The sequence below is a fragment of the Phoxinus phoxinus genome (assembly GCF_949152265.1).
Source record: "Phoxinus phoxinus genome assembly, chromosome: 3".
Classification (NCBI taxonomy): Eukaryota; Metazoa; Chordata; class Actinopteri; order Cypriniformes; family Leuciscidae; genus Phoxinus; species Phoxinus phoxinus.
Window position 1 is genome coordinate 10,115,004 of NC_136878.1, and position 13,214 is coordinate 10,128,217.

General features: G+C 39.4%; 1 protein-coding gene across 1 annotated transcript in view; it reads right to left on the bottom strand.

The window, feature by feature from the left end:
- The window catches only part of galnt9 (polypeptide N-acetylgalactosaminyltransferase 9), an 84,938-nt gene that overhangs the window by 2,933 nt on the left and 68,791 nt on the right, over positions 1-13,214 (bottom strand). Inside the window, 3 exon segments of the mRNA XM_079607852.1 lie at positions 1,388-1,483; positions 3,039-3,176; positions 5,518-5,703. Of these exon segments, the coding sequence (XP_079463978.1) occupies positions 1,388-1,483; positions 3,039-3,176; positions 5,518-5,703 (420 nt within the window).

Consider the following 13,214-nt stretch of genomic DNA (forward strand, 5'->3'; position numbering starts at 1 on the left):
GTCAAAATTGATATAGTAATTTATCTTTGCAAATGTGGCATATTCTTGGCTCCCTGTCCTTGCATTTGCCAGTAACAAGATTTTTGCTGTCTGTTCAGGACATAAATGCAATGTGAATGCAATGATGTAACCACATGAAGATTGAGAACAAGATTGAGTGGATTTTTTTTTTTTTAAATCAGGCGACTACTATGTCTCACTCATGTCTATGGTGGTTCATTTACCACTACTAAATGAAGACTATTGTAGAACAATAAAATATTGTTTTTATTAAGGCGAGACAAAACCATCTTTTTTTTTTCACTGGTCAATTTTGAGATTTTGGGCTATTTGTCTTCAATAACATGTCTTCTTTCAGACTTGTGGTGAAAAAAACAATGCTGTCGGATCCAAACATGGTCATTTCCTTTTTATCAGCAACCAATCGTGAAAGTACAATGGGAATTTAACTCTAAAAGCGAAATCTCATTGGCTGATGTCAATTTCTGACAACGTGATTCGTTCAGATGCATCACGTGACGTGCTCTGACATTTAGATGTGTGTTTTTGACTGTTTTTTCTGCTCAGTTAAAGGCCATAAATGCTGTGTTTAAGTTTTGATGTGATTTAGGTGGTTTGTATTGTTGTTGCTAATGATTTGATGAGATATTGTGTCTGTAAATAGTTGTTTCCACTAAAAAAAGTATGAATTTTTACATTACAAATCTTTAAACCTATGTAGCACCTACAGTATGTACACCAAACTTTCCAGTTATACACTTAGCAGTATTCTGAAGATATGTTCAGAGGGATTTGTTAATAAATCATTCCTGGCCTGATTTATGTGACATTTTAATAAAAAAAATATGGCAAAAATTGATTTTTTAAGGCTATGGACAGTATATTTTGATTTCCTAAGTAATGAAAGCATATATCCTGAAATCCATCTGAACATCTTTTTTTCATCTTGTGTGTAATCAAAATGAAAAAAGAATTTTGCACCTGGCTTTATCATATGTTCAGATCTATCTACCGAAAATATATGCAAAATTGCGCATATTTAATGAGACAATGCCTAATTTGCATAATTTAACATACAAATTTCTAAAACTTGTAATACATTTTTTTATGAACTTGTGTAAGTAATCAACTGAGGAAGTTTCTTGGTGATATCAATTATTTTAAAATGTTACCCTATTCACCTGTAGTGTCTCGCCTTAATATATAAAATGTATTAGGCACTTTAATTTAAGGGTATATATAGTATACAGTAAAATGCTAAGCTAAAGTATTCCTGAAATTGATTAGTTGAAATAGATTTTAGTTAAGTAAGTCTTAACTGTCACTTTTGATCAACTTAATACCGACCTATACAAAAACAAACAACAACAACAACAAAAACACTTACCTGTGATGACATGCCATGACATGGGTAAAGTATGGCCCTGTCATCCTCCTCTGACCCCTGGTCAAGGCAGTACCCACTGGCTTTACTGTTTCGCACCTGAAAAATGAATAAACAATAATAAACACAGACATCTAAATCATGACGCATGAAGCATGAGAACAATGTACTACTAAGTAACCCAATTAAGCCTACAGCATTTGTGCTGCTCTGAAGGTTGAATATAATTGCACACACACATGCTTTGTCAAATCTATTTGGGAGATGACAACATTGACCATCCATAAAGCCTAATACTGGGCAGAGGATGAGATATGTGGAATCTGTGATCTAGCGGGGATATTTTCAGAGACAAACTATTCCAATACCGCTATAGATTTTCCGCCCCTGCAGTTCCAGAGATCAATGTAGAAATGCAGCTCTCATTTTTTCTCCAACAAATTGAAAACGCTGTTAGATTTCTCTTCTATCGAGATTTAGGCCTGTTGAATTCTAATACACATGTTGGGTTTCCATGTTTTCATAGACATAATGATGTAACCCTAAACACAACCCTCACCAAAAACTTTTTGCATTTTTCACACACAAAAAAAAAAAAACACACACTCTTCTTCATGATTTATAAGAGGTTTTCCTCATGGAGATCCAAAAATTTCCCCCAAAAAAGTCAAGGATTTCCAGTACTGGGTAAAGCCGCCGTACAGTTTGGGTAAAGCCGCCCTACACACACACACACACACACACACACACACACACACACACACACACACACACACACACACACACACACACACACACACACACACACACACACACACACACACACACACACACACACACACACACACACACACACACACACACACACACACACACACACACACACACACGCGCGCGCACGCACGCACGCACAGTTTAGTTTGTTTTTTAAGCCATTTGGTTTACAATGGCTTAAAAACTCAACATAACAACATAACACACGCACACACACACACACACACACACACACACACACACACACACACACACACACACACACACACACACACACACACACACACACACACACACACACACACACACACACACAGTTTAGTTTTTTTTTTTTAGCCATTTGGTTTACAATGGCTTAAAAACACAACATAACACACACACACACACTCCCCTCCCTCCACCCACAAACACTCTAAAGTTAATAAGGGCCTCATTAAATCTCATTATAAGGAAATGGGAGATAATCCCAATGCTTGCTTGCTACACTGTTGCCATGGAAACCAATTACCTTTACATTTCTGTTGTTTTTCTGCAGTTTTTACCTTTCAGTCCAAAAATGCAACTTGCAGTGCTTAAATAATGTCATCATATGGAAATGGCAATATATACTACAAGATAAAATGCTTAGAAAGATGTAGTCAAATAAATAATATCAACTTGTATCTATTATGGTCCTTTCTTAACAGGTGTGTATATTCTTAAAATCTTTAGCAAGCTGCCGAAGTGACATTATTCCTTTAAAACCTGCCAAAAACAAAGAGTAACAGAATGATGGATTCTTCACAGGCATTAAACTAACAGTGTATGAAAGCGCGTGCATTTCTATGAAAGGTTTGGTTGTTTTGAAAGGTGCATAAAGGGGTTGGTTTGTCTTTATTACCTCTCCATAAGTGATGGTGTTATTGTAAATTCTCATCTCGGGATAGACATGCTCGAGGTACCAGCGAAAGCTCCTGCAGTTCATTTTCGTCCTCAGTGCTACGCGCTCCGACACGTCTCCAAAATCCACTCCTGGGTTCTGGAACAACAGAAAGTTACGTTTTATAAATAGGTAATTATATTAAATATATATAGTGCTGGAAAAAGTTAAATCAACCCCAAGTGAAGTGTTGTTAGGATTTATTGCCACACTAATAATAAATGGTGTTATGAATTTAGCCCGCTAATTAAAGAACTGTTCATTTATTAATTTAATGGGATTACATTTTCCGCAACCTGCTGTTAACTTCACAGACTGTTCAAGATTTTTATGGACTGGTTATAGCTTAGGACAGTCGGTTCTGGTAGTTCGTATTAATCATTTTGAATTTCATATTCATCGTGTTCCATCATCAGACCGTCGCACATAAACAAAGGGGCTCTAATCCGTCTGAAAATTGTCAGGGAGAACAGGAGGAGTGCGTGTTTGCGTTTATGTCAGTCATGGGAGACTGCAATTGTTCATTCATTAGGAGCCGCTAACATGCTAATCATCTGTTTAATTACCAGCGCTAGCGAGTGGGCTCAAGTAAGCATGGAGAAGTGCTCAGTGGACTGAAGAAAAGAACTTCTAATGGTATTCAAAAACACGCTCAGAATCTAAAACTCAATATCTGATTCTCAGTGGAAGTACTAATAGGAGTCGGGTTGCCAACCATCCTGTATAATACAAAAATCGTTCTGTTGTTCAGGAAACACAACTATGTTCAATGCATACCGAAAGCAGTTTGTCCCGTATTTGAGACGCTTGCACCCAACAGTTAAGAAACCTTCAGTATTCATCCATATTTTTCACTGGTTTTGATGCCGAGTTAATTAAAGTGTCTAAAATACAGAAGAACGTGAGGCTTGAAATATTTACATGCAGCCACAACTCTCTAGTGATTTAATGTGTCTATGTAGAAGCTAAATTGATATGTGTGTAATGATGGGTAACAATTTTATTATGACATTAAATTTCATTTATGTTTACAACAGAAGCAATTTAGTCATATGTCAGTAAGCAAAAATGAAAGTGACTGTATTTCAAACGCATTTTAGCAGTTAATTCAGTCAAGCAATAACATTTGTATACACATACAGCTGCAATCATACTATGACTACAGCAGTTTTGACCTGGCAGGGCTACAGCACTACAGTTGCTAATAAAATAAAATAAAATAAAATAAAATAAAATAAAATAAAATAAAATAAAATAAAATAAAATAAAATAAAATAAAATAAAATAAAATAAAATAAAATAAAATAAAATAAAATAAAATAAAATAAAATTCATCCATAATTCATCCAATTAAATGCATATTTTATTAATTTAATGCTGGAAAATAAAATACAATAAATTTAATGCTGAAAAAAAAAGATTTAACCTTATTTTATCAATAAAATCTTTTTCAATAAAGGCTTTTATGTAACATAAAATAATGAAGAAACCTACAAACCCATTATTTGAAAAAAAAAAAAAGCTTACAGATAACCATTTTATAAATTATAGCCATTATATAAAGGAAACATTCATTCAGAATAGATTTGTAAAAGAGAAGATATCATTTTATTTTCTGTATAAATCTGTCATTTGATTACGCAAGAGAAACACTGTAAGAATGGAAACCTACTGTTGCATTTGCTGTACGTCGCTGTTTTGCTCCTGTGCTGTTTATGTGCTGTGTGAAACAGGCCTAAATTCTGTATCGACTATGAAAAGTGTTTTATAAATAAACATCACTATCATTGAGTACTGAAGACCAGTTAAGCTTAGTGAGGGCACTTTTGTAATAGACAGAAATGCACCATGTGGAATTGAACACTACTGCATTATGAATACCTATTAATAATGTATACTTAGCTATTATGAACTTGCTTTCCATTTTAAAATTGTCTGATATAACTGTTTAGAGGTGAAGTATCTCATTGCATTTATTGACCAAGACCATTCCTGAAACACTTCAATGCAATTAAACCTTTTAATAACTAAAGTGCTGGCTCTGGTTGAATTATCTTTTCAATACAGTTTTTCATATCAGGAAGAAAAATGGCCTGTGTTTACAAATCATAATTAATTCCATTAAATTAATATTGTATTAATTGCAAAGTACAAGAGTGCCCTTAATAAAAAAATCTAAATTGACATACAGCTTAAATATTTGCAGCATGAAACCTGTAGCATTTGTAACTGTTCGTTAAGGACGACATTAAAACTGACTCTGACAAGCAGCCAAACTTAATCTACAATCTTGTTCTGTGTGCTGTGCCTTGTGCAGAAGACACGCAAGTAAATTAATCAGGACAAAATTAATCACAGCAATCATTTTCCATTAACCATTGGCTGCCTAGACTCAAACAAATTAGGTTGGGTGAGGGTGATTACTAAACCGTTCACTCACATTCATGGGGATATTCCAGGCCATGTAGACGTGAGACTTAAACTCATCCATCCAGACCTCTGCCGCCCGCAACGCGTTTCTCTTGGCATAGTAGTCGATGTCATTGTTGTACGGTTTCTTTGTACGTTCAATGTGCGCTACTCTGGCACATGGAAGAACCTCCATACTGCCGCCACACTGCCACACCTGCGATAGAGAGAGTAAAACAACGTTACAACTATTTTTCTTTTTCTTATTGAGTGAACAAAAGTTTCAAGCATGTACAAAACTGATGCTAAGATGCCTATCATTGATTAATAAAGGTAGTTACACAGCAGTCAAAAGTGTGGAATAATTAAGATGTTATAAAGTGTCAAAAAAATAAATGTTTTTGAAAAGAGTTTTGAAAGAAGGCTGCTTTTATTTTGATGAAAAATACAGTAAAAACAGAAATGGTTGTGAATTATTATTACAATTTAAAATAACTTATTTGTATTTTAATTTATTATGAAATTATTATTTATTTTTGCCATGGCATGCTGAATTTTCAGCAGCCAGTCTTCAGTTTTACATGATTCTTCAGAACATGCTAATTTGGAGCTAAAAAAAAAATCCTTATTATTATCAATGTTGACAAAACTTGTGCTGCCTTATATTTGTGTGGAAACCATGATGTACTGTACTATTTCAAAGTTTGGGGGTAAGATAAAAAAAGTTTGGGGGTAGTTTCAACAAAAATATTAAGCAGCAAAAACAGTTTTCAACATTGATAATAAGAAGAACCAATAATAACAATACTGATTGATAATAACTGAGCACTAAAGCAACATATAATGATTTCTGAAGCATCATGTGACACTGAAAACTGGAGTAATGATGCTGAAAATACAGCTTTTCCATCACAGGAATAAATTCATATAGAAAAATAAGTTATTTTAAATGGTAATAATATTTCACAATATACCTGGTTTGAATTTATTTTTGATTAAATATGTTCAGCTTTGGTAAGCAGAAGATACTTCTTTTAAAAACATGAAGAAAAAAATATATTATTCCAAACTTTCAACATCCAGTGTAAATATAATTTGAACTCAATTTGTATGCCTATTTTTGCTTATTGTATTCTATTATGACAGTCCAGATTGTGACAGTGAGCATATAACCATAACAAATTATGTGTAATTTACAGCAAAGGAAAAAAAGTAAAATGTATTGCCATCTAAACATTCTCGTCCAAACATTATGTTGTGCTCAAAATCATCTGCTTTTTATTTGAGACGCCTACTTGCCCAATGAGGTTTGCCCCCTTCATAATAGAAAGTGTGTGAGCTTGCTTGATACAGCAATTAAGTGTTAAGGGCCATTAGTTCGTGCTGAGATGAGAGAAACAGGGGATGATAAATGAATGTGTGGAAGAACGAGTGCAAATATGTTCTTCCCCTGAGACCCACCAGTCACACTAATATGCTGACTCTGTCTGCCTCCACATCATAGAAATACATGAAAAAACAGGCAATAAATGCACACTCTAAAAAGTAATACAGAGGACATGTTACCACAACTTATACAAATGCATGGTTGGAACTTAAAAATTCTAATTGACTGATTTAATTAAACCTTTTAAGTTGCAAACAGTTCTGTTGACAAATTGTTGATCATTACATTAACTTAATATTGTGCATTTAAACACTAATTTCTGTTTTTTTAATTAAGTTGTAGTAATTTAAAGACACCACCCTGTGGTGGTAATCCAGCTTTTAATGTTGTTTATATGTCTATGTGGTGTTTTTAATATGCTTTAAGACCAACCATGTGGAAATTCATAAGTCAACACCATGAGTATTTTATCCTTAAAACTGCAGTGAACCAAAGACAGTCTCAAAAACGGTTTGAAATCACTGGTGTTTCTGATGTCACAAACTACCGACAACGTGTGATCGTCAACGAGTGGATCTCTGAGCTGGAGCAAGTGAGTGGAGGCGGGGCTAATTTGCATATTCATAGAAATGTGTATAGTAAATCAGGCAAGGGTGTAGAGTTACATTCAAGCTATTTTAAGGCATGAAGATTTTCTTCAAGGAAAAAAAAAAGTTTAAAGATGTAATTTTGGAGATCAAAGATGAGATTTAAGTGATAAAATGATTGACTGCAGGGGGACATTGATAACGTTTGGAAATTGGGCCATTATAAACCAGAGCCAGCCTGCTTCTTCAATGATGACAGGGGCACAAGAAAGTTCAAGGAAACGTTGCTGAAACTGCTTTTCTGTTGGAGCATAGATACAGAAGGTCTGAGAGGCCGGCTTCTTACAAACGAACATATGTAGATTAATAATTGGCTATTAACATTACAGTACTGGGTATGGCATCCTTGTGCTTTAAAACATAACTATGTTGAACAACAATAGCAGCTAGACTTAAAAAAGACCACACATTCTACACTTTTTAGCACTTGGTCAAAGGTTTTTACACCAAAAACAGGGAAAGTTGAAATTAAAAAATGTTCTACCCTCATTATGGCCACTAGAATCAATCATGATGCTTTTCCTGAAAAGTCTATGGGCCCTATCTTGCACCCAGGGCAATTGACTTTGTACACCGACGCATGTATCATTCCTATTTTGCACCCGCGCACAGCGGACTTTTCCCTCCACAGACTCACGTCGGTAAATTAGGGAATGAACTTGCGCTCGCGGGGGCGGTTCAGCACAAAGAGGCGTGTTCCGGCGCAAAAGTTCCCTAGTGCTATTTTCCAGTTTTAGAAAGCAATTCCGCCACTGACCAGGAAAAACCCAGTCTAAAGACAGTGGCGCGTTGCGCGTTAGTCATATGGTATTTTAAGGGCGCGTGCTTGGCCATAATGTAGCGTGTTAACGCGCATACACTTTGATTCTCTAATATAAACAGACGCAGCAGTTTTCATTTTTGCAAATCATACATTATTACAAGGAAAAATATTAACAAACGAGGGAAATCGTTGTTGTGTCCGTGAAGATGTGAAAAAAATCTATCTAGATTAAAAAAATAAAAAAATCTAGATTAGGCTACACATTTACCCAAATGATACGCCTGTTTAACCGCCTGTTGAATCGCTCCTGGCGTGCGCCTGGCAAATCCGCTGTTATAATAGTGTTGTGAATTCTCTCCCTTTAAATATTAAGGTAGCTACGTGTGTGACGTTTTAAGTTGCGTTGTACGCAAATGACGTAGTGCAGCATTCTCAGCACGTACGGACTCAGTGTAATTGCCTATTCACTAAGCTACTCCAGTTGAGCGATCATATCGCGTTCACACATTCATGTGCAGTGTTTATGTGCAAGATAAAGTTTGTGACAAAGTAAGTTTTCTTCTAATGTATATTGTTAATAACGCAGATTGTCACGCTGTATCCCATCTGCGCTAAGTTAGACCATGTTTGTGATGTTGTTCGTCTAGCGATCTCTCTGTAATTTGATGCTGCTTAACGAGCGGATTATCCCGCTAGCATCGCGGCTCGTATTGTTCATGTTTAGTTATTATCTTGAAGTGCATTTCTCCGTGGGATAATATCCTTCACTGGTTGTCATTTATTACTGCCTTTATTAACGAGACAGTCCAATTTATATCATCTATAATTTGGTGTTTTTGTCAATTTCATTGCACTATGCAGTTTATTATTGCAGACTCGTACTAATATATTTCTCCATTTATATTTGATGTATCAGTGCATTTTACAGAGATGTTTATATTTGAGTTTGCAATCTGTTAAGTTGTTGAATATATTTAGACAATGAGTATTTATTTCTGTTATATTATTTATTTCAGAAACTACCTCAAGTACACTATTATGTGTATGGTCACTCTTGTACAATAAACATCTGAACTCTATCTGATGACTCCGACTCCCTGACCAGAGTTCTGCAGCGGTCAATAATATAATCCACCAGTTTCAGTGGGGCAATCCCCAACAAATGGTCCTTCGAGCCGGATCTATTGACTACTGCAGTGATGTCATCGGAAGAGCAATCAACCTCTCTCCCTCATGCTGAGACGTCAGACAGACCCTCACGGCATCGTCGCACACCCAAGCATCTGGAGGAGTATCTCCTTGACACCAGCCATCACCGACCTGCTCTTTCCTCCCCACCTACAGCAGAGGTGCCAGCGGAGCAGAGAGGAGCAGCAGCCGCAGTGGGCATAATTAGTCAATCAAGACCAGCCTCCAGCCAGGGTGAGCATCCAGCCACAAGCTCCACAGACTTATTAAGTATGAGTTCACTGAGGGAATTAATGAAGTCTATCTCCGAGAAAGAAAGAGATGAGGCTGCTGATATGGCTGCGCTTCAGAGCAAACTCAAGCAGTATGAAAAACGACAGCATCGGCGTCAGGAGCTGATGAAACATATCACATCATTCCTGAGGGAAGACGGGGATGAAGAGGTGCAAAGTGTAAAGCCTGCCACACCACTGACGAGGTCACCTCCAGGAAACTCACCTCATCCGACCCCTTTAAGTCATTCTTCTTCTTCATCACAGTCACCTGACATTGAGTTACATACCAAAGAACAAAGACATGTGAGTGCCACACAAATAAATGTAAGCACACCATCTGCAGAGGCAGAGCCCTTTAACCCTGGTTTCGTACCAATACAGCCAGTCACTTCACTCCCTTTGTACTCACCAATTTCGTCTGGTACGTTACCTGCGGCCGTGCACCAACACCAACATGCTACCAGAGCAGAGACTGTGCCGCTACTGCTTAATACAGAGTTTTGTCCTTATGACGATGCTGGATCCCCCTTTCAGCCTCGGGTGCAGCCACAGCTAGTAGCTCCCACGCCAACCTACCAGCATCCCAGAGTGCCTTACATCTATACAACACTGGCACCTTCTTCACGACAACCTGTCACGGCTCCACCTGCATCCAGTTTTTCAGTTCCTCACTATACTACAATGCCTCCAGTAGTGTCAGTGCCTCAAACCCTGCACGGTGATTCAGTTCCTGCCATGAACATTCCCACTTTTGCAGGCACTGCTCTACAGCCATTGAGCCAGCCACTGAAGCGACCAGAATACTTGTTGCCTCACCGCCCTTTGCATGCTGCCCCCCAGCCAAAGATCCCTGATTTTGTAAATGACAATGAAAGGGAATTCGCTAACCTGAAGTTAGCACTGGACAATCTTCTGGAACCTCATGTAGAGCTGGATGAGAAATACAAGTACCACATCTTGTTGGAACACCTTAAATTGCCTGAGGCACAAATGATTGGCCAGTCCTGCCGCCATCATCCATTCCCGTACTCTGCAGCTATGCAAGCTCTTCAGTTACAATATGGCCAACCCCATCAGCTAGCACAGAGCGAAATAGCAGCAATCCTCACAGCACCAGAGGTAAAATCAAATGATGCACGCAGTTTTCAGAGTTTCGCTCTCCGTGTACACCTCTTAGTGAGCATGTTGTTATCATTGGAGGGACCCAGAGGGATGGAGTTGAACTGCTGCTCGCATGTGGATCGTTTGCTTAGTAAGCTGCCCAGGTACTTGCGAGATGGTTTCATAGAGTTTCTCCAGCTACAAGGGAAGCTCAACTCCCCTAGTATTAACCCGTACAACCTACAAGACTTCGCAGGGTGGCTCCACGTCAAAGCTCAGCAACAGAGACTGTCTAGTAGGTTAGTGCAACGCTACCAGTATGAAAGAGATCCCAGTGGTTCAAAGGAGAAGAGTGCAGCCAAACCAAAAACCCAAAGTACAGCCTTGTATCATGGTGCAGCACCCACTGAGGATAAATCCTTCCCCAGTCCTAAGGTGTCTTGGAAGAAGACCCCCCTCCAAGTCAACTGCCTTTTCTGTGGCAGCAAAGACCACTACATCACACGTTGCAGCAGTATTAAAGAACAGTCAGTGGCTGATCTTTGTAAGTGGATTTCAGATGGGAAGCGCTACTGGAAATGTGCCCGTTCCCATGCGCCTGAGACCTGTAATCTGAAGAAACCCTGCAGTGACTGTGGTGGTATTCACCTTCAAGTGCTTCATGGTGTGGCCCGAAGTCATGCAACCGATACATCATCAGCTACCTCGGAGAGCCGCATCTACCTCTTGCCATCCATTGCATCAGGCAGAGTCCTTCTGAAAGTGGTGCCGGTGCTGCTGCACCACAAATCAAAGACACTAGAGACTTATGCTATATTAGATGACGGAGCACAGCGCACCATGATCCTACCTACTGCTGTCCAGCAGCTCCAGCTTACAGGTGAACCTGAGACTCTGGCACTTCGTACAGTCCGACCAGACACTACTCACCTTAATGGATCAAAAGTCACCTTTGATATCTCTCCAAGAGGTAAACCAGAGAAACGCTATCAAGTGTTTGGAGCATTCACAGCATCTGGCATTGATCTGGTGGAACAGTCATACCCAGTTCAGACTCTTCAGAGACGCTATGCACATCTAAGAGGAGTTCCGTTACAGCCATTTCACAAGGTACGTCCACTGGTGCTCATAGGTTCAGACCAAGTACACCTTATTACTGCTAAAGAGCCTATTCGTCAAGGCACCAAAGGGCGACCTGTGGCAGTTTGTACAGCTCTCGGCTGGGCACTCCAAGGGGCGGAAATGAGTACTACAGTCCGAGAACCAGTGCAGCAATGTTTCTTTCTCTCCACTGACCACCCAGACGATCTGCTCTACAGAAATGTGGAAAGGTTATGGCAACTGGATGTGCTGCCTTTTCGCAACGAGAAACTGGTTGTCCGGTCTAGGCAAGACAAAGAGGCTATGCAGTTGCTTGAGTATCAAACGCAGCGAGTGAATGTCAAGGGAGTACAGCGTTATGCCACCCCTCTTCTGTGGAACCCAGGTGCTCCAGAACTTAAGGGCTCCATGCAATCCGTCCTTGCAAATCTGAGGAGCACTGAAAGGAGACTCCAGAAGGACTCTGAAAAGGCTTCAATCTATTCAGGAGAGATTGCGAAACTCATCGAGGCAGGTTACGTAGTCAAGCTTAACCAAATGGAAGCGACACAAACAGAGGCATGGTATCTGCCCCATCATCTCGTGAGTCATAACAATAAGCAACGACTGGTGTTTGACTGTTCTTACAGATACCATGGCATGTCCTTGAACGATCAGCTCCTGCCAGGTCCCACACTTGGACCATCACTGTTAGGAGTACTCCTGAGATTCAGACAGCATCCTGTAGCAGTAAGTGCAGATATCAAGGGCATGTTCCATCAGGTCCGCCTATTGCCGAAGGACATGCAAGGGTTAGTGGGGGCAACTCTACAAGCCTGTCAATGGGCGGCCGCATCGAACAGTGTAATAATGACTAACAGAGAGCCGGAAGCTGTCCTGCTAAGGGCATGTCAAGCTCAGAGCTTTCCGGAAGAGGTAACTGCCCTTAGAGCACAGAAATTGATTCCCGTGCACAGTCGACTAGTCAACCTCGCTCCAGAGTGGGACCCCCTGACCAACATGATACGAGTTGGGGGGCGTCTAAGAAGGCTTGCAAACTCAGACCCAGAACAAATCCACCCCATTGTACTGGACCCAAGACACGCAGTAACAAAGCTCCTTATTCAAGAATTTGATGAGCGTCTGTTACATCCGGGTGCTGAAAGAGTCTACGCTGAGATACGGAGGCAGTACTGGATTCTCAGAGGACGCCAGGCTATCAAGCACCATCAACTCCATTGTCAACCCTGTCAGCGCTGGAGAGCGCAGCCAAAGGTACCTCAAATG